Source organism: Piliocolobus tephrosceles, chromosome 4 (assembly GCF_002776525.5).
Source record: "Piliocolobus tephrosceles isolate RC106 chromosome 4, ASM277652v3, whole genome shotgun sequence".
NCBI classification, from domain to species: Eukaryota; Metazoa; Chordata; class Mammalia; order Primates; family Cercopithecidae; genus Piliocolobus; species Piliocolobus tephrosceles.
This window is the reverse complement of record NC_045437.1, coordinates 63452034-63473839: the sequence shown is the minus strand read 5'-3', so window position 1 is coordinate 63473839 and position 21806 is coordinate 63452034. Positions and strand designations below refer to the sequence as shown.

At 39.9% G+C, this 21806-nt stretch overlaps 1 protein-coding gene across 1 annotated transcript in view; it reads right to left on the bottom strand.

Annotated features, from left to right (window-relative positions):
- Positions 1 to 20915, bottom strand: part of IL6ST (interleukin 6 signal transducer) — a 58291-nt gene extending 37376 nt beyond the window's left edge. The window contains exons 1-3 of the mRNA XM_023210526.1: positions 20695 to 20915; positions 9790 to 9877; positions 3279 to 3357 (exon numbers count right to left, since the gene is read on the bottom strand). Coding sequence (XP_023066294.1) covers positions 3279 to 3342 — 64 coding nt within the window. The 5' untranslated portion in view covers positions 3343 to 3357; positions 9790 to 9877; positions 20695 to 20915. The remainder of the gene's footprint in view (positions 1 to 3278; positions 3358 to 9789; positions 9878 to 20694) is intronic.
- Between the last annotated feature and the right edge of the window lie 891 nt (positions 20916 to 21806).

Sequence of the window (21806 nt, the reverse complement as noted above, 5' to 3'; positions counted from 1 at the left end):
ATCTCAGCTCACTGCAAGCTCCGCTTCCCGGGTTCACGCCATTCTCCTGTCTCAGCCTCCCAAGTACCTGGGATTACAGGCGCCCGCCTCGTCGCAAGGCTAGTTTTTTGTATTTTCTATTAGCGACGGGGTTTCACCATATTAGCCAGGATGGTCTCGATCTCCTGACCTCGTGATCCGCCCGTCTCGGCCTCCCAAAGTGCTAGGATTACAGGGTTGAGCCACCGCGCCCGGCCTATTTTGCTACTTTTATAGGTTCATACTCATATTTATATTTGATTACCCATATATAAAAATACTGACTAAGAAAAAAGTCAATCAGAGGGTGGTCTTAAGTAGACTATGCTGAAGTGCATGCCCTCAATTCTTGGAGAAGACTGTATTTTAAGAATGGCTACACCTACATATTTATCCCATCCCACATATTCTTCTTACGATGTCACGCACACTCTTTTCATGAAGAGGTGGGGACTGCATTTCCCCAACCACATCAGATCTGTATGGGTGCCTTGTGTCCACTCCAGCCAATGGAGTGCGCTATGAGACTTCAGAGGCTAGATCATTCAAAGAATACAGACTTCAATTAGCTTTCTTTCTCTCTCCTGGGATATCTGCCCTTAGAACCCAGTCACACATTGTAAGAAAGCCAAGGCCATAAAAAGAGGCCACGTATGGTGTTTTGGACAATAGCCCCAGCCTGCAGATACCATCAACAACAGACATATAAGCGAAGGAGTCTGCAGATGACTCCAGCTCCCAGTTTGAATACTGCAGCTGAGGCCCCAGACGTTGTACAACAAAGATGAATAAGTCTGATTGTGCCTGCCTATCTATAGTCCTGTCCTATACAAACCATGAGAGATATTATTATCATTTTAAGCCTTGAAGATGTGGAGTATTTGTGAGGGACCAACAGGTAACTAATGCAGTCCTGTTATTTTCAACATTTTAATCCACAACTTGGGAAAAGATAGACACACGTGCTTATCAAATTAGCAGAGGACAGGACTACAAACAACTGCTAACACTTCAGATGAAAATGCTGGGATTCAAAACTATGTTGAAAGAGTAGAATAACAGGCTAAAACTGATAAAATGAAATTAGCAACCGAGGAAATATACCCTATTTAGGTAATAAGAAACATACATAGGGTGAGGGAGAACTAGTTTAAGAGTAACTCATGTAAAAACCACCTGAGAATTTTCACTGATCACTAGCTTAACATGAAACAAGGGTATATCTCAGCTACCACACAGTTACATAACTTTATAAAAATGATGTTCACATCAAAGTAAGTATGAAAGCCACTGTAGTCAGACTGGTTTTGGTATATTACATTTATTTTTTTCATAAAGAACCTTTTATTCAAAGACAACAATAACCTTTATAATAAATATGCAGTAACTATCATTTTTATAATGCTTATTGTAGGCCAAGCACTGTCCACATGTTTCCTCTATATTAACTTACTTTTGGTTGTTTTTTGAGACAGGGTCTCACTCTGCCACCCAGACTGGAGTGCAGTGGCACAATCTCCACACACTGCAACCTCTGCCTCCTGGGTTCAAGTGACTCTCCCACCTCAGCCTCCCAAGTAGCTGAGACTTTCAGGCATACGCTACCAAGCCCAGATTTTTTTTTTTTTTTGAGACAGGGTTTCACTGTCACCCAGACTGGAGTGCAGTGGTGATCTTGGCTCACGGCAACCTCCACCTCCCAGGCTCAAGTGATTCTCCTGCTTCAGCCTCCTGAGCAGCTGGTATTACAGGTGTGTGCCACTACCACCTGGCTAATTTTTGTATTTTTAGTAGATACGGGGTTTCACCGTGTTGGCAAGGCTAGTCTCGAACTCCTAACCTCAAATGATCCACCCAACTCGGCCTCCCAAAGTGCTTGGATTACTGGCACGAGCTACCATGCCTGGCCTCTATATTAACTTCTTGAACCCTCACTAATAATCCTAGGAGGTAGTGACCATTATCATCACCATTTCATAGATTAGGAAATTGAGGCACAGAAAATGACTGACCAAGGTCCTATAGCTAGTAAGGGGGAGAGCTGGAATAGTATTATTTATATACACACACACACACACACGTACAGATAAGTATTTTTTACGAGACAGGGTCTTGCTCTGTTACCCAGGATAGAGTGCAACGGCATGGATCATGGCTCACTGTGACCTCGAGGTCCAGGGCTCATGATTCTCCTGGCTCAGCCTCCTGAGTAGTTGGGACTAGAGGCGTGACATGGTTTGAATCAGTGCCCCCACCCAAATCTCATGTCGTATCATAATCCCCAGTGTTGGAGGTGGGGCCTGGTGGATTTCTCACTTGGTACTGCCTCGAGATTGTGGATGAGGAATGAGTTCTTGTGAGCTCTGGTCATTTAAAAGTGTGTAGCACCTTCCCTTTCTCTCTCTCTTCCTCCTGTTCTCGCCATGTGAGATGCCTCACTACCCCTTTGCCTTCTGCCATGATTGAATACTTCCCAAAGCCTCCCAGAAGCAGATGCCACCATGCTTCCTGTACAGCCTGCAGAACTGTGAGTCGATTAAACCTTTTCTTTATAAATTACCCAGTCTCAGGTCTTTCTTTATAGCAGTTTGAGAATGGACTAACACTTAGCTAATTTAAAAAAAAAAAAAGAGAGATGGGGCCTTGCTTTGTTGACCAAGCCGGTCTTGAATTCCTGGACTCAAGTTATTTTCCTGCCTAGGCCTCCCAAAGTTCTGGGATTACAGGTGTGCACCACCATGCCCAGCCAGTATTCTATTTTAAATGTAATACAGGCAACTAAGTGAAGAATCAGGAAGGTAATCAGCATGCACAGGGTTAAAAGCCAGATCCTATAGAATGACTGGATATCTGGGTAACTGTAGTTTGGGGACGAGGACTTAGAGACACAGGAAAGCAGCCCTTCAATACTTAAAGAGCATGTAGTATGAATGATGTAAAACTTAACAAGATTTAACAAATTTTCTCCTATTTACTGAAAAACAGAACAACCCACATACTTTTTTCCTTCTCCATTTTAAAGTTATTATTAGTATTGATATACAGCATTTAAGATTACTAAATGACTATTAACTCAAATTATACAAAAACAGATTATCGAGAATATTTTTATTAAAATCAATTTAAGACATTATTCTCTTGATTATCCTAGAAATAATATATGAACATAATAATTAAACATAAGCTTAATTATCTAATTATATAAAAATATATACACCTAATTTGTGAAGTTAGAAGACAGGGTATTTCATGAACCTTACCTATTGATTCAGTGGTGAGAAAAATAAACAAGGCTGGCACTAGCCAAGTCTGCAACGTCAACATCTTGTGCGGATATTTCTGCAACAGACACATGTAATATTACTTTTAATATTTTTTCTCTTATATACACATAATTTAAGATACAATCTCATTTCCACGCTGTAGCTATGTTTCTAAAAGGTGGTAACATTCTTATGAGAATGTAGAAAACTTAAGTTTTCACATTATTTTTCTTTATTTCCACTGAAGTTATGGCTACGGAAAACACTGCTAGAAAACATAATCTATACTTTAAGGTTAATTAAAAGAGATATCTTGTTTCTTATGTGAAGTGCTGTATTAGTAAATAACTGTGAGGTTAAGAACTTCAGAGTGACAAATTTCTACATGGCAAAACTCACCATAATATGTCTCCTTAAAAGATACCTGACAAATGGAAAAAGCAGTCTGTAACTCATAGCATGGTCAAAAATTTTCCCTGATATATAAAGAATGCCTACAAATCACTAAAAAATTCTATCACCTAATAGAACCACAGGCAAAAAGGTTTGAATAGTTTATAGAAAAGGAAATACAAGTAAATCAAGCATATGAAAAGATACTTTCAACCTCACTCAAAATGAGAGATTAAAAATTATAACTATTCAGATAGGAATGCAAAATGATACAGACACTCTGTCTGGTAAACAATTTGGTAGTTTGTTACCAAGTTAAAAGCACACCATAAGACTTGGTATTTCCACTCCAAAGAGTGTACTCCCCAAAATAAAAACATATGCCCACACCAAGACTTATACTCAAATGTTCACGGCAGCTTTATTCTTAAGTCCCAAACTGGAAACAATCCAAATGTCCACCAAATGCTGAATGTATAAACATACATCCAAACAGTGGTAGAGGCACAGAATACTAATCAGCAAACAAACAAACAAAAAAGAGTATGAACTAGTGATAGACGCAGTAGTATAAATGAATCTCAAAAGCATTACACTGAATAAACGAAGCCAGACACAACAGGCTATATATTGTATAACTCTATTTAGAGGAAATTCTTCTATTTTTTTATAAGAGATGGGGGTCTCACTATGTTGCCCAGGCTGTCTCAAACTCCTGGGCTCGAGTGATCCTCCTGCCTCAGCCTCCCAAAGTGCTAGGATTACAGGCATGAGCCATTGTGCCTCGGAAATTCTTGATACGGCAAAACTAAGGTGACAGAAAGCAGATCCAGGGTTGCCTAGGGCTGAGGTAGAGGCAGCACATGTAAAGGGGCATAAAGGAAATCTGGAGTGATAAAAATAGTCTATGACTTGATTGTGGTGGTAACTATAAGACTCTATACATTTGGCACGGAGCAGGTGCTCACGCCTGTAACTCCAGCACTTTGGGAGGCTGAGGTGGGCAGATCACTTGAGGTCAGCAGTTCAAGACCAGCCTGGCTAACATGGTGAAACCCCGTCTCTATTAAAAATACAAAAATTAGCTGGGCATGGTAGCGGGTGTCTGTGATGCCAGCTACTCGGGAGGCTGAGGCAGAAGAATCGTTTGAACCCGTGAGGCAGAGGTTGCAGTAAGCCTAGATCACGCCACTGGACTCCAGCGTGGGCAACAGAGCAAGACCCCTGTCTCTCTCTCTCTCTCTCACACACACACACACACACACACACACACACAAATGAGCCAGGTGTGGTGGTGTATGCCTGTAGTCCCAGCTACTCATGAGGCTTGAGGCAGAAGAATTGCTTGAACCTGGGAGGCAGAGGCTGCAGTGAGCTGAGATCGCACCACTGCACTCCAGCCTGGGCAACAAAGAGAGACTCTATTTCTAAAAAAAAGACTACAGTTGTCAAAATTCACTGAATCCTGTGTCAACTATTTCAAAGGCACTGAGATTTTACCTTACTTTCAAGCTAACAAATCAGCCTACCACAGTGTCATGGATACTGGCAAAAGGCATGACATTTTTGAGTCAGAGACAAAGGACTGTATTACTCATAACAGTAGTCAGAGTATCAGCATTTTCTTGTGCCAGCTGCTTGAGTCCCAACTGCCACAGGGCACTGTGAAGTCAGATGACACCTGAACAGGCTATTTCACAGGAAAGAAAGACAGACCTTAAGTAACCCCAGAGTTGAAAAATGTGCAGGAAGCATATCTGCCGTTTACTCTAGAGGGAGACATTATCTCTATCTTTGAAGACTGTAAGTAAACCTGTCCTTTGCTTCATGGCTCTGAGAGTCTGCCTTCCAACATTCTTTAAAAGGTAAACTGGCCAGGCACGGTGGCTCACGCCTATAATCTTAGCGCTTTAGGAGGCTGAGGCAGGTGGATCACGAGGTCAGGAGTTCAAGACCAGCCTGACCAACATGGTGAAACCCCGTCTCTACTAAAAATACAAAAATTAGCCAGGCATGGTGGCGGCCGCCTGTAATCCCAGCTACTCAGGAGGCTGAGGCAGAGAACTGCTTGAACCCGGGAGGCGGAGGTTACAGTGAGCTGAGGTCACGCCACTGAACTCCAGCCTAGGCGACAGAGCAAGACTCCGTCTCAAAACAAAGTTCAGAAAAAAGGCAGCCATCAGGGGTTTTGCTGATAAGAAATGCAGAAATGTTAGACTCATGGGTTTCCTATCAAGTTGTAACTAAAAAATGGTGAATGTTATTGTTTATAAATTAGACCTTAAAAACAAACAAAATCCGCCCAGATACGGTATAGCCAAAAGAAATGAGTGCTTAATACCTCCAAAGACATGTACAAGAATGTTTTATTCAAAATAGATGAAAAATAAAATCAACCAAACATCTATTTAAACACTAGGATGAATTATGGTATATTCAAGTAACTGAATCACAGCAGTGAAAAAGAGTAACAGATACATGCATCATGGACGAATCGCACATATAATACAGAATGAAAGAAATTAGACAGGCTGGACGCAGTGGCCTACACCTATATTATCAGAACTTTGGGAGGCTGGGGGGAAGGACTGCTTGAGGCAAGGAGTTTGAGGCTAGTCTGAACAAAATAGTGAGACCCTGACTCTACAAAAAAATTTAAAAAGAGAAAAAAGGCAAGAAAGTATGTGCTGCATGATTTATTTTATAGAAGTTCAAAAAGAGGCAAAAGTCTACCATGTTTGGTGACAGAGGTCAGAGCAGTTGTTTTTTGCTCTGGGGACATTCTGGGTGCCGAGCATGTTCTTTATCTTGATCTGGACAGCAATAAACTCACTGAGCTGTACACTTACGAGTTCTATTTTACAGTATGTAAAAAAAGGTAAATAAACCAAAAATCATCCCAATACCATTCTTACATATTATTGTGGGTAAAATATAAAAACCCAAAAAGTATCAACAGGGTGTTATGAAACTAAAAAATAAAAGTATTGTTACACACTACAGGTTATAGTGTAAATTGGCATAGGCTTCCCAATACATTGTGCACTTTAAAAACTGTCAGTTTCGTTGTTTGTAAATTAGACTTCACTTAAAAACAAAGAAAAAAGCTCTACCCAAACAAGGCAGAGAGCCAGTTTGGCAGTATCAATCAAAATTAAAACACACACATTTGAATCTAATGATTCTACTTTATCCTATAGATATGAACAAAACAACACAGGTACAAAGTTATTCACTGCATTGTTTTTAATAGTAAAAGGTTGAAAAAACCTAATTATGATGGGACACTAAATTACGGTATACCAAAACCAAGCAAATGTAAATACTTGTAGTCATTTAAAAAAAAAAAAAGAGGATGCTCTATATGTACAGAAACATAAAGTTATCTAAAATACACTGTTACATTGTTAAGGTACAGAACAATGCATATGCTGTTATTTGCAGGCAAAATAACACATAACAAAACACACATTCGTTTCTTTATATATGCATACACTATCTCTAGGAGGATAAAAGTTCAAATACTGGCTGTGACAGGGTATTTGAGAGATCAGGGTGGGAGGGAGACTTTCCAGCATATACTCTGCAGCCTTCGAATGTTGACCATGTGATCTTTAGTACTTATGTAAAAAATAAATTTAAATTAAAAATACTTAATGTTGGCTAGGTGCAGTGGCTCGCGCCTGTAATCCCAGCCTTTGGGGAGGCCGAGATGGGTGGATCATCTGAGGTCAGGAGTTCTAGACAGCCTGGCCTACATGGTGAACCCCGTCTCTACTGAAAATACAAAAATTAGCTGGGCGGGCGCCTGTAATCCTAGCTACTTGGGAGGCTGAGGCAGGAGAATCGCTTGAACCCGGGAGGCAGAGGTTGCAGTGAATGGAGATGGCGCCACTGCACTCCAGCCTGGGCAACAGAGTGAAACTCTGCCTCAGAAAATAAACAAAATAAATAAATACTTAATGTTGAAACTATTGGGTACTATGCTTACTAACTGGGTGACAGTTCAATCGTACTCCAAACCTCAGCATCACACAATATACTCATGTAAGCTGCATATGTACTCTCTGAACCTAAAAGGAAAGCTAAAATTATTAAAGACAAAACACTTAATGTGTAATTTTTTTCTTCTCAATAAAACTATTAACTCTTCTTGAGAAATGGCTTCCTAGTTCTATACTTGGAACACAATATTGTTTTATTAAATATACATACTAACTTGATTTTATGCACTCCCTCATCATGTAACAGCTTGCCAGCATGCCCAGCTAATTTTTTTAAAAATTTTCTGTAAAGACGGGGGTCTTACTATGTTGCCCAGGCAGGTCCCAAACTCCTGGCCTAAAGCGATCCTCCTTCTTTGGCCACCTGAAGTGTTGGGATTACAGTGTGAGCCACTGTGCTAAATCAAATGTACTATATTCTTGCAACAAAGCTGCTCCAGAACAAGAGGTCCATGAAAGAATTTATGATTACTTCAAAGCAATTAGACTTGTCTGAGTAGTAGCATGGAACACAAGTAAAGGGAACTAGGCAAAGGTAGATTTCACATTTCACATTTAGAAAGTAATCTTTCCTAATTTTTAAAAGATTGTCATGGAGAGGTGATGAAGAAACATCTATTATGGAACTTGATTTCATAGTCCAAACCTAAGAGATGAAGACACAGTAACACTATATAAAATATTTCATGCAACACAGTTAACTTCACTTGGGGCTTGTTTAAAAATGGAAAGAATTATGGCCGGGTGCGGTGGCTCATGCCTGTAATCCCAGCACTTTGGAAGGCCAAGGCAGGCGGATCACAAGGTCAGGAGTTCAAGACCAGCCTAACCAATATATTGAAACCCTGTCTGTAATAAAAATACAAAAATTAGCCGGGCACAGTGGCGTGTGTCTGTAGTCCCAGCTACTCAGGAGGCTGAGGCAGGAGAATCACTTGAACCTGGGAGGCAGAGGTTGCAGTGAGCCAAGATCACGCCACTGCACTCCAGCCTGGGCAACAGAGTGAGACTCCATCTCAAGAAAAAAAAAAAAAAAAAAAAATGACAGAATTGACAGTACTTTGCTTATTTTTTCCCTCCTTTCCTTCTGTTGACACCAATACTTAATTTAAAATTCTATTAATAGCACTATTGCCTCACCTCTTGCAGAGTTTTCTAGGCGTATATTATAACCACACATTGTATACACTATCCTTCCTTGAAATCTGCAGGTCACTTGAGAAGCTTCTATGAAGCCAAAACCTAACTAGTAACCATAAATACAGGAAAGATTATTTCTGAAAACCAAATGCTGTAATCATTCCTCCACTATGGTGATATAACATGGTAGTGTGCAGAAAGGAGCTAGATGATGTATAACAAGTATTGCTACTTTTAATGTTAGAGAAACAAAGTTTATAAATGATTTACTTAAAATAGAACAAATTCAAGATTATTCCTATAGTTGTTCATTCTCATTTCATTTCCATATATTTTCTCAAGTGGGAGAAAAAGCAGTAGAGTTACAATTGATAAATATTTAATGGTTATGCTCTTTACAAATTATTTTTGTCACCTATGGATTGTGATTTTTTTTTTTTCATTTTCTAACTTAACCTAAGGATGAAATAAAAAGCATGAATATACTTAGATTTACATTGCAGGTGAAAATTACATTGCATGTCAATATAAACTTTATTACTATGGTAACATTACTATTACAATTGTAGAATAGTATATGAACTAAAATTGCCAAATAGAAGGCCAAATAATGCTTGTTGAATGAATAAGCTGAGTGGGGATCAAGATGAAGAAAATTTCTAAATATCTTTCATGGTACAGTGTTACTGTGAATAAACTGCCAGAAATTGGTAACACCTACACTAAATTAACTAATTACTAGTTTTTAAATTATCCAATTATCCACATTATGTTCTCTTCCATTAGTATCAATTATGAGTTCATAACAATTAACACTAGGATACTATTTTACATTACACAAAATGTTTTCAAATAAATTATTTTACTTTAGTCTCCTAATATCCTAAAGAATTAGGTGAGTAGGGCAGGGATTATTTATTGGAACTTTACAAAACAAAAAATCAAAAATTCAGACAAGACCAATTACTTACCCAAATCACAAAATCAGTAAGTGAAGGAGTAGGGATTTGAAGCTAAGTCTTCTGCTTCTAAATGTCATGCTTTTTCCATTGGGTTTCACTGTAAAGAGAGGAGAGTCTTGTTCAGAAGGCTGGCTTTGATAATTTTATTACATAGTATGTATACTTTTAAAATCCCCATCTGCTCTTAGGCTTTCGGGTTTGCAGTAAGTATCCCACTTTAGATATGTTCTGAGCTTCAGAATAAAATAAACCCATAAACACTTGTATAAGAGTATCCAAATATCCTAGTGCTTTTTTTTTTTTTTTGAGACAGTGTCTCACTCCCATCACCCAGGCTCCAGTGTAGTAGCACAATCACAGCTGACTGCAGCTTCAACTTCCTGGGCTCAGGTAATTCTCCCACCTCAGCCTCCCAAGTAGCTGGGACTATAGGTGGCACCATCATGCTTAGCTAATTTTTTAATTTTTAGTAGAGACAGTGTTTTGCCATGTTGCCCAGGCTGAGCTCAAGCGGATCTGACCATCTTGGCCTCCCAAAGTGTTGGGATTACAGATATAAGCCACCACGCCCAGCCCTAGTGCTACGATTTGATATACACTTGCAAACATTATTGGCTCACCCACACCTAATGCAAACTTCCCTGATGTCTATGTAATGTCACAGAAACATGAAAGGAACATTCATGACAGAAGTTCTTTAACAATCACATCTTTTTTCTTCTACTAGCACTAAATTAAGCCTGCTAAGAACTATTCTATGTAACCAGAGATAAAAATTCATTTTAAGATTTGTTCACTTAAATTCTAGCTTAAGTACTAGTGCTCCTCTTTGAAGTAACTTGAAACTTAGGCAAGGAGTTGAATCTTCCATTATTGTTTCATACACATTAAACCTTTGATATAACTTAATAACACATAAGGAATTAAATGTATAAAAATATTTTTTAAATGTCTAACGAAAAGAAATTGAAAAAAGGCCATGTGAAAGTGCACTATAATCCCACCAAGAGATAACCACTATGAACATTTTGGTGGATATTCTTGCAAAATTTTCTGTACATGTATTATATAACGTTATATTGTATAAATATACACTTTCCTATTTTACAAAGATGAAATCATATTAAGTGAGAAATGTTTTATAACGTTTTTCACTTAACACTATATAGTGGACATCTTCCTAAGTAAATATTAATATATATGGAATAATTCCTTGTAGCCTTTGCTCAAATTCACCTCCTCATAGAGATCTTCCCTAACCACCCTGTGTTGCCTACACTCCTTTCCTGTTTGTTTGCTTGTTTTTTCCTACAACACTTAACACCTTCTAAAACAGGCTAGCAAACATTTTCTGTAAAGGGCCAGATAATAAATATTTCAGGCTTCGCAGGCTTTAAGTTCTCTCTTGCAATTAGTTAACTCCATTATTAAAGTGTAAAAGCAGCCACACACAATATGTAAATATTAAGTGGGCATAGCTATATTCCCATGCAACTTTATTTACAAAAATGGCTGCAGCTGGATTTGGCTTATGGGCTATAGTTTGCCAACCCCTGTTCTAAATACAATACAATTAACTTAATTTTCTTGTTGTTTGTTATGGGCTGAATTGTTCCCTCAAAAAGATATGTTGAAGTCTTAACCCCAGTACCACAAAATGTTACTCCATGGGCAGATTTACTTGGATGTTACATTGGAGTATAATAGGCCTTTAGTACAATATGACTGGTGTCTTTAAAGAGACAGAGCCAGGAAGAATACCATGTGAATGCAGAGGCAGACATCGGAGTTATGCAGCTGTAAGCTAAGGAATGCCAAGGACTGATGGCTACCACCAGAAGCTAGGAGAGGCAAAGGAAGATTCACAGAAACATGAAAGAGTTTCTGTGTTACATTAAGTCCTTCTAGCCTCCAAAACCTTGAGAGAATAAATTTGTTACTTTGAGTCACCCAATCTGTGGTACAGGTTGAACATTCCAAATCTGAAAACTGAAATGCTCTAATTTCAAAACGTTTTGTGCTCTGGCATTTTGGATTTCAGATTTTAGGATTTGGGATGCTCAACTATAAGTATATAACGCAAATATAACACAATCTGAAAAAAAAATCCAAAATTCAATATACTTCTGTTACTAAGTATTTCAGACAAGGGATACTGTAACAAAGGGATGCTCTATCACAGTAGATCCTAGGAAACTAACACATAGTCTATGTCCCCAAAATAAAAGGTAAGTGAAGAGTGGAATGGCTAGGCCCTATGGCAGGTGTGTGCTTGGCTATATCTTCTTTGGTGATGTATCTGTTCAAACATATTGATCAACTGGGTTTCCTGTTCTCTTATTAAGTTTTGAAAGTTCTAAGAAGATACTCTGGCCTTTATTAGAAAATGGATTTTTGCATTATTTTCTTGTATGCTTGCCTTTTCATTCTTTTAACAGTGTCTTTTGAAGAACAGGAGGTTTAATTTTAATAAAGTTCAATTCATCAATTTGTGTTTTCGATGTATCTAAGAAGTCTTTGTTTAATCTAAAATCACAAAGGGCCTGGCGCGGTAGCTCACACTCGTAATCCCAGCGCTTTGGGAAGCCAAGGTGGGTAGATCACCTGAGTTCAGAAGTTCGAGACCAGCCTGGGCATATGGTGAAACCCTGTCTCTACTAAAATATTTAAAAAATTAGCCAGGCATGGTGGTGCACATCTGTAGTCCCAGCTACACAGGAAGCTGAGGCAGGAGAATTGCTTGAACCCGGGAGGCAGAGGAGGCTGCAGTGAGCAGAGATAGCACGACTACACTCCAGCCTGGGTGACAAAGTAAGACTCCTTCTCAAAAAAAATAAAATATAAAAAATAAAAATAAAGTCAAAAAGGTTTTTTCCTATGTTTTATAGAGTCATTTAGGTCTTAATTATTTTAGGTTAATATTCATGTATGGTGTCAAGCTGAAATTTGAGTTATTTTATATATATGGATAATCATTTCAAAACTATTTGTTGAAAAAACTATCCTTTCTCCAGTGAACTGCCTTTGCGCCTTTGTTAAAAATCAGCTGTTCACATAGGTGTAGGTCTATTTGGGTACTCTCAATTCCAGGGTGGGCAAGCTTTTATGTATGAGCTAGGGGGTAAATATTCTAGGTTTGTGAGCCATAAAGTCTCTACTGGAGCTACCAATCTACTGTTATGACACAAAAGCAACCATAGAAAATACATAAACAGAGGTGGCTGTGTTCTAACAGTACTTTATGAAAACAGAAGGTAGGTTGACTCCTACTCCATTTGTTCCACTGATCAATTTGCTTATTTAAATGCTACCACCACACTGTCGTGATGACTGTAGCCTTATAAATCTTGAAATCAATATTCTGTGTGCACTTAAAAAGCACTGCTGTTGCTGGTAGAGTGTTACATGAATTTGGTTGATAGTGTTCAAATCTTAGATATCCTTACTGATTTTCTGACTATCATTGTTCAAAAAGGGATATTGAAATCCCTAAATATAACTGTGCATTTATTTCTTCTTGCAGTTTTTACCCTGTGTGTTTTGAAACTAAGTTATTTGGTAGATCCTCTTGATAAATTGACCCCTTTATCATTAGGAAATACCCTTCTTTACCACTAGCAATATTCTCTGAAATCTACTTTGATATTACTATAGCCAATTCTGTCTTATTTTGATTAGTGTTGTCATGACATATCCTCTCCCATTCTTTTTTGTTTAATCTGTATGTTTCTTCAGATATAAGTGGCATATGTAGGGGGTAGGCTGCATGTGATTGTAGTCAATCTGGTAATCTCTGCTTTTCAATTGGATGTTTAGACCATTTACATTTAATATAATTTGTAATATGATTAGGTTTAAAGCTATCAGCTTCATATTTGTTTTCTACTTGATTGTTCTTTGTTCCTGTTTACTTTTCTGCACTTATTTTTGTTAATTATTTTTTATTCTCTTTTCCTTGTTAGCATTATAATAAGCTATAATTCTTTGTTTTCTTATTGGTTGCTTTAGGGTTATAGTGTACATCTTTAACTTCTCACAATCTATCTTCAAGTAATATTATGTCACCTCATGCATAGTATACAATAGTATACTTCCATTTCTCCCCCCAGACCTTTGTGTTATTTTAGCATACATTTTACTTTTGCATATATTAAAACTTCACATTGGTGGCTCCCACCTGTAATACCATCACTCTGGGAGGCCAAGGCAGGAGGATCACTTGAGCCCAGAAGTTTAAGACCAGCTTGGGCAATATAGTAAGACTCCCGCCTCTACAAAAATAAAAAGTTAGACAGTTGTGGTGGTGCATGCCTATTGTCCCAGCTACTTAGGATGCTGAGGTGAGAGGACTGCTTGAGTCTTGGAGGTCAAGGCTGTAGTGAGCTGTGGTTGCACTACTGCATTCCAGCCTGGGTGACACAGTGAGACTGTCACATACTTACTCATGTGGTTACCATTTCTAGAGCTTTTAATTCCTTTTTATAGATCCATATTTTCATCTGGTATCACTTTCCTTGGCCTGAAAAACTGCCTTTAACATTTTTTTGTAGTGTGGGTAGAGAAAAGCCTAAATAGATTTGAAAACAAAACCAAAGTGTGAATGCTAAGAAGTATTTAGCCTAAAATAACAAGCACAGTTCAAAGTGAGAGAAGATACTGCTAATTACTATATTAACGGATCAAAGGAAAATGACAGGGTCATTCCAACAGATGTTTGAAAAGCATCTGATAACACTCAACATTCAACAACTGTTCATTTAAAACTTAAAAATAACAACAAAGTGTCAGAAAACTAAGACTGAAAGAGACCATCCTTACCTTGGTGAAGGATAACAAAGAAGATACAGGAACTGTAGTACCAGATTGCTTGTGTTCAAATTTCAGGCCCTATATTTTAACATCTTAGGCAAGTTTTTAAATAGCCTTCACTTTTATTTCCTTTATCTGTAAAAACGGGGTACCACCACCACCTACCCATCTCAGAATGTTATGATTAAATAACTCAATATACATAAAGCGCTTAGAATCATTTGGCTCATTGTAACTACTCAATAAAAGGTTAACAGCTGTTATTATTAGTGCAGCTTTGGCTGTGGCTGCCACAGGTACTACTATAAGAAACCTATAAGGCCAGGCGTGGTGGCTGACGCCTGTAATCCCAGCACTTTGGGAGGCCGAGGTGGGTGGATCACAAGGTCAGACCAGCCTGGCCAATATGGTGAAACCCTGTCTCTACTAAAAATACAAAAATGAGCTGGTCATGGTGGTGGGCATCTATAGTCCCAGCTACTTGGGAGGCTGAGGCAGAAGAATTGCTTGAACCTGGGAGGCAGAGGTTGCAGTAAGCTGAGATTGCACCATCGCACTCCAGCCTGGGTGACAGAGTGAGACTCTGCCTCCAAAAAAAAAAAAAAGGAAGAAACCTATAATAAGCATCTATAGGTTTACAGATAAAAATTAGAAGCATTCCTATTAATGTCAGGATTCAGACAAGATGCTTGAAGTCATCACTTATTCACCACTGCTCCAAAGGGCTTAAGCAAAAATATAATAAGATCTAAAAACGGAAAATAAATTGTGAATGATATGATCATCTAACAAGAAAGAGTGAGAATCACATGACAAACTATTAGGACTATTGAGAATTTAACACAGTAGTCAAACAAAACATCATCAAAAACTAGCTCTCCAGCTGGCGCGGTGGCTTATGCCTATAATCCCAGCACTGTGGGAGGCCGAGGCAGGCAGATCACCTGAGGTTGGGAGTTCCAGACCAGCCTGACCAACACGGAGAAACTCCATCTCTCCTAAAAATAAAAATTAGCCGGGAGTGGTGGTACATGCCTGTAATCCCAGCTACTCAGGAGGCTGAGGCAGGAGAATCACTTGAACCCAGAAGGCGGAAGTTGCAGTGAGCCGAGATGTCGCCATTTTACTCCAGCCCAGGAAACAAGAGCAAAACTACGTCTCCAAAAAAGAAAAAAAGCTCTCCTACATACCAGTAATAACTAATTAGAAAATGTAACAGAAGGCTGTGTGCAGTGGCTCACGCCTGTAATCCCAGCACTTTGCGAAGCCGAGGTAGGTAGATTTCTTGAGCCCAGGAGTTCAAGACCAGCCTAAGCAACATGGCAAAACCCTATCTCTATAAAAAATAAAAAAATAAAAAATTAGCTGGGCATGGTGACGCATGCCTGTAATCCCAGCTACTCAAGAAGTTGAAGTGGGAGTATCACTTGAGCCTGGGCTAAAGAGGCTGCAGTAAACTAAGAAGCCAAGATTGTGCCATTGTACTCCAGCCCAGGTGACAGTGCGAGACTCTGTCTCAAAAAAAAAAGTCTCGCAAAAAAAAAAAAAAAGACAGTCCAAAGGTAAACATAGCACTGACTAGCAAATGAATAGGCAATTAAATCAATGGTACAAAACAACAGTTGTGAAAGGCTTCAGAAACACTTGTGATATGCATAGTCAAAATGGCTACAGTCTCTTCTTCTTTTTTTTTTTTTTTTTACCTGTGGCTATCTGGTATATCTTGGTAAGATTTAATAAGAAATTAGTTGATTGATTGTGAATAAGAGCTACATCGGTTTCTATGTAACCAAATAATGTAGTTGAATTCTTTCCTTTATCCTCTTGTCTACTTTACTGAATTCTCTGCTAGCTTTTATCTCCAGGCTATGAAGGCAGCAAAAGATAAAGTATTGGGCATCAACTTTTCTTTTTAAATACCAACTTCTTTGAAGACATATGACTTCAACTACCACCTTCAAACAAAATAATTACAAGAATTCCAGCTTGGATCTTTCTTTTAATTCCAGTTACATTTCATCTTCTTATTCTGTCTCCGAGTCTTATCAATTTAAGAGGTCTAAAACCAATACACACAGATACATGCTTATGAACACATATACACATAAATGCCCACACTTTTTTTTAACACTTTAAGTTCTAGGGTACATGTGCACAATGTGCAGGGTTGTTACATATGTATACATGTGCCATGTCGGTGTGCTGCACCTGTTAACTCGTCACTTATATTAGGTATATCTCCTAATGCTATCCCTCCCCCATCCCCCCACCTCACGACAGGCTGGTGTGTGATGTTGCCCACCCTGTGTCCAAGTGTTCTCACTGCTCAATTCCCACCTATGAGTGAGAACACGCGGTGTTTGGTTTTCTGTCCTTGTGATAGTTTGCTCAGAATGATGGTTTTCAGCTTCATCCATGTCTCTACAAAGGACATGAACTCATCCTTTTTTTATGGCTGCATAGTATTCCATGGTGTATATGTGCCAATTTTCTTAATCCAGTCTATCACTGATGGACATTTGGGTTGGTTCCAAGTCTTTGCTATTGTGAATAGTGCCACAATAAACATACGTGTGCATGTGTTTTTATAGCAGCATGATTTATAATCCTTTGGGTATATGCCCAGTAATGGGATGAATGCCCACACACTTTAAAAAGTCACAAGGACTTACCATTTTTCCCTATCTACAAACAACTTATCCTCTTCAATTGCCTAAGTCAGTGGAGTCCATCATTTCTCTCATCTATCCAGCACGTTTTAGCTTTTCTCAGTTACAAATCTTACCCCGTCTTCTTTCCCATAATATCTTTCCCACCCGTCTCTTCTTTTTACCCTCTACCACAAACTAACCTAATTTGGACATTGATCAACTCGGTAATTTCAACTGTGTTCCTGCTTCCGGTTGCTTTCCCCCCTCCCAAGCATTCTGAACATTGTTGGTGGATCACTCTCTCTAAAACACAACTTTAAACCTGTCATTCTTTTCATCAACAGCTTTTTAAAGGGTGAATAATAATGCCAAATATTTTAACTATTTAAGAACCTAAAATTTTGGCTTTGGTGTTCCTATCCAATCTATCTTTTCCAATATTCAAGTTTCTCTATTCTAACAACAACAGCAAAAAATCCTTTCCTCTGACTTCTCCCTCGAGCTACCTTACTACTATACTTCTAGAGAGAACTGCTTGCAGTTGCAAGCAATCTGGCTTTTACTCCAATCATGCTGAAATTATTCTTGTAGTTTCCAAATTGCAAAGCAAATATTTAAGCCCCTCATTTTGCTTGACCACACCATGCCATTTATAATTCGGTCTTATCTTTCATCACTCCCTACTAACCATCCCTGTAGATTTAGCAAACCACTAGACTTCCTCTAATATACCTTTTCTTTCAGTTTGTGCTTCTGTATGTATTATTCCTTGCCTCTACAATGCCTTTCCTGACTCTGCTGTGCACTACACACTGCTTATGAAATATCATCTCTTCTATGGAATTTCCCCCCACTTCATAAACATCTTTGCTTTCAGTGTACTCTCACATCATCCCCTAATAGGATTCAGAACGCTGCACAGTAGTTGTTTCACGTATCTTGATATCCTCAGAATCTAACATAGTTTGAGGCACCTAGTGGACAATTAAGGGTGGGTTTTTAAAGACTTTCTGGTATGATCTTATATATTCTATCTACTCACTGTTACTCAAGTATACTGTATGAAGGGGCAGGATGTATCATGGTTAAGAGGTCAGATTCTGAAGCCAGGCTGTCTATGTATGACCTTTAGATCTACCACTTAGCTGGGCAAATTAATTAACCTTCTTGTGCCTGGGTTTTCCTAGGTGTAAAAAGAAGATTATTATCCTACTATTATTAGACTTACTTCATAATATTATGAAGATTAAATGCCTTAATATGGGCAAAGTGCTCAAAACAGTGACTGGCACAACATAAGCCCTACATATATATTGCCTGTTTTAATTAATAGACCTTAGTTATTGCTGATCCTTTCCACAAAGTAGTCCTATATTATGTCCTCCATGCGCTATTATGAATGGCTCTCTTCATTTTTCCCTTTATCCAAATCTTACCCAGGTTTCAAGGCCAACTTCTGGTAAATCCTTTGCTCATTCCAATCCTTAAATGTTCATTCCAATCCTTAAACGATCATTCTCTAATTTTAACATCTACAGGATTTTCTGCATCACAATGCATTTAATTAAAACTGCTTTGATTTCTTGTAGTTTTTCTCGTATGTCAATCCAATTGTTAGAAACTCTTTGAAGGTCCTGATTACATCTCCTGCACCTTTGTGAGTTCCTATAGCAGGTAGTAATTGCTTAGTATTTGCTGTGTAAAATAATACAGCACAATAGGAACCTCAACTCTGATCGTTCTGCCTTTGCAATCAAAGAAAGGGAGACGGCTGTGAGAACATTCCATGCTTCTCCAGGAGCCAAGCTGCAAATATATTAGGGCCAGAGAATTCTGACTCCCATTAAAATGAGCAGCTCTGAAAGGAGGGAGGGGGGGAACCCTCCCTGCCACTGTAGAGGATTTATGGGTAGCCCTTAAGTTCCCAACCCAAATTATGGCGCTGGGTTTTTTATGAGAAATGTGTCAACATGACAAAATGATTCAGAGCACAGGATTTGGAGTCACACAGATCTAGGTTTCAGAGGGACTCCTGTTTCCTTCTCTATAAAGGGGACATTTTAACACCTACTTCACACGTATTTAACTTTCATCCTAATACTGAACTGAAGTGCAAAGCCTTGGAAACAAATTTAAATAAACTGAAAATACTGCAATTCACAAATAAAAGTGAGAACAACATTTTCAGTTACATAAGAATATATTAAATTAGGTGGCAGCAGTATTTATAATAATCTAACTCGCCTGTGAGAAAATTAAACTGGAATTGTCAATAATACATACTTAAGATGAGAAAAAAAATCCCACTACAAAGTTTGCCCTTTTTGACATTTTCTCCTTCCTGTAATTTTTTTTCACTCAAGATCAAAAAATTCCAAATTATCCCCAAAGATAAATAGTTGGGCAAGTTGGTTCTATAAATGTAGTATTTCAGTTCATAGTTCAAAAATACTTCCAAATAGGAATTAATATGAATTTAAGAAATTAACATAATGAATTTAAGAAATTAACATAAGACAACTAAACTGATGATCTGAGTTCGTAATTTCAAACTAAGATTTGTTCCAACTTGAAGCTGGCAGTCATACAGTTTAAACGGTTTGTTAACAGCACTGACAAAAGCAAATACCACAATCTTTCAGAAAATTCAACCTGAAATTCTAATAACTAGTTACTTTAAGGCAGTATAAGTGTTGAAATACTTCACGAAATGCGTTTCCTTCTGAAGGCAAAAAAAAAAAAAAGTGACAAGTCTTATTTTTAACCTGTATTTTTTTTTTTTTTTTTTCAGTTTCGGATTATGAAATAAAATGCTGTTCATCCACTGAAGGACAGACCTTTGCTTCCGGGACTATCTTCAAGCTTAGGTCGGAGGAGGTAAAATTTTTAAAACAGATTTGTTCTCCTCGGGATACAGTGGGATGTGGAATTCGTTAGGACTGATAATTATTAATAGAAGAGATCAAAAGAAGGAAAGAAACGTTAATAATGTTTATAAGCATTGTGAACTTTCAACAATGTTGAAACGTTACGATTTCAAGATGAAAAAACGGCTTTGGGGAAGGGAAATCCACCTCGAGAATAAAGACAAGTGCGGAGCAAATAGAATTTCAGGGGAGATGGAAAGGAGATTGGGAAAAACGTGGGATCTGGTAACAAAAAGGGGGGTTTGTTCTTGAAGGGCGTTCTGCTGGGCGGGTGTAAGAGGGGTGCGTGCGCGTGGGTGAGGTTTGTACTCAGGGATGAGATACTCGAGGTGACAAAGTTGTGGAAGTAGAATTCAGAGGTGCGGGAGCAGGGAGGGGAAGGAATGTGGGGATTTCCAGGCTGGGCTGACAAGTTCCGGGCGCTGCTCTCAGGAGGAAGGGAGGTCTCCTCCAGCGCCAAATAGCCCGTCCGCAAACACCAACCCTCTCCCTCCCGCTACGCGGCCCAGCACCCGGCCCCTCCTCACCTCAGGCCGCGCCGCCTCGACCCTCCGCGTCTCCACAGCGCACGAACCCGTTGGCGCCAGGCTCGGCCAGACCCGTCGGCCTGGCAGGCGCGGCCCCCGGTTCAGCTGCACGGGGGCGACACAGCGCGGCTCCGCGGGCCTTTTGGCTGCTCGCCCCGGCCCCGGAACGCTCGCGGATCCTTCTCCGCAGAGGTAGCGCACCGCCCCAGTCCCGCGGCGGGGCGGGGCGCTCCCCAATCCCGCCCAGCTGCGTCCCCGGCCAGCCCCCTTTGCGCCTCGCCCCCAACCAGGACCTAGGCGCTGATTGGCCCCTGAGAGACCCTTTGCGCCCAGGCATTGGTCCAGCGGCCGCCCGTCGACGGGGGGGCGGGACTCCGAGGGGTAGCGATTCCCGTAACGCGGCTCCCCGCGTCCCGGATTCCGGTGGCTGCGCCCGCGTCGCTTCTCCCAGACTAGATCGATGGGTTCCCCCCACCTCCCCTCTGTGGGCGGAAAGAGCGGAATGTTCCATTTTTCTGTGGAATAACGGGGTCATGAACTGAAGCCCGGGTGCTGCCCGCTGCCCCCGCCCTCTCTTCTCGCCAGGGCGCCTGCGGCCTCTCTTTGCGGCCTTCCCCGAGGGACTCAGAGCGGCGGGGGACCGCCTGGCTCCCTTGGGGACGGGGGAGGCGTGGGAGCCTTTTGGGGAAAGTGAAAAGCTTGTTGGCCGTGACTCCGCACGAGACTGCGGCAGGTTGTGGCGGCGGCTTCGCTCCAAGACTTATGTAAACGAACCTTGCCGCAGTACTTTTTTAAATTAGTAAATGAGTTTGGGTGCGATTGATCAGTGAGCCCCAGAGCTGCTGGCCCACCAAGCGACTGGTGTTTGCGGTTTATGCCTCCCTGTTTATGGTAAAAAATACCGGGTAAAAACCTATTCATCCCTCCTCCCCTCCCCGCCTCCGCCCCCCTCTTTCCCTCAGAAAATGGACCTAAAGGCTCATGATGTTTGTTTCTCCCCAAAGGAAGATGAGAATCTCGAGTTAAAAGATAAGGCGTGTGCATGCGTGCGTATGGGGTGTGTGCGTAGGTGTCTGTAAAAGTAAAGAAACACCCAAAGGTAGAGGCTTTTG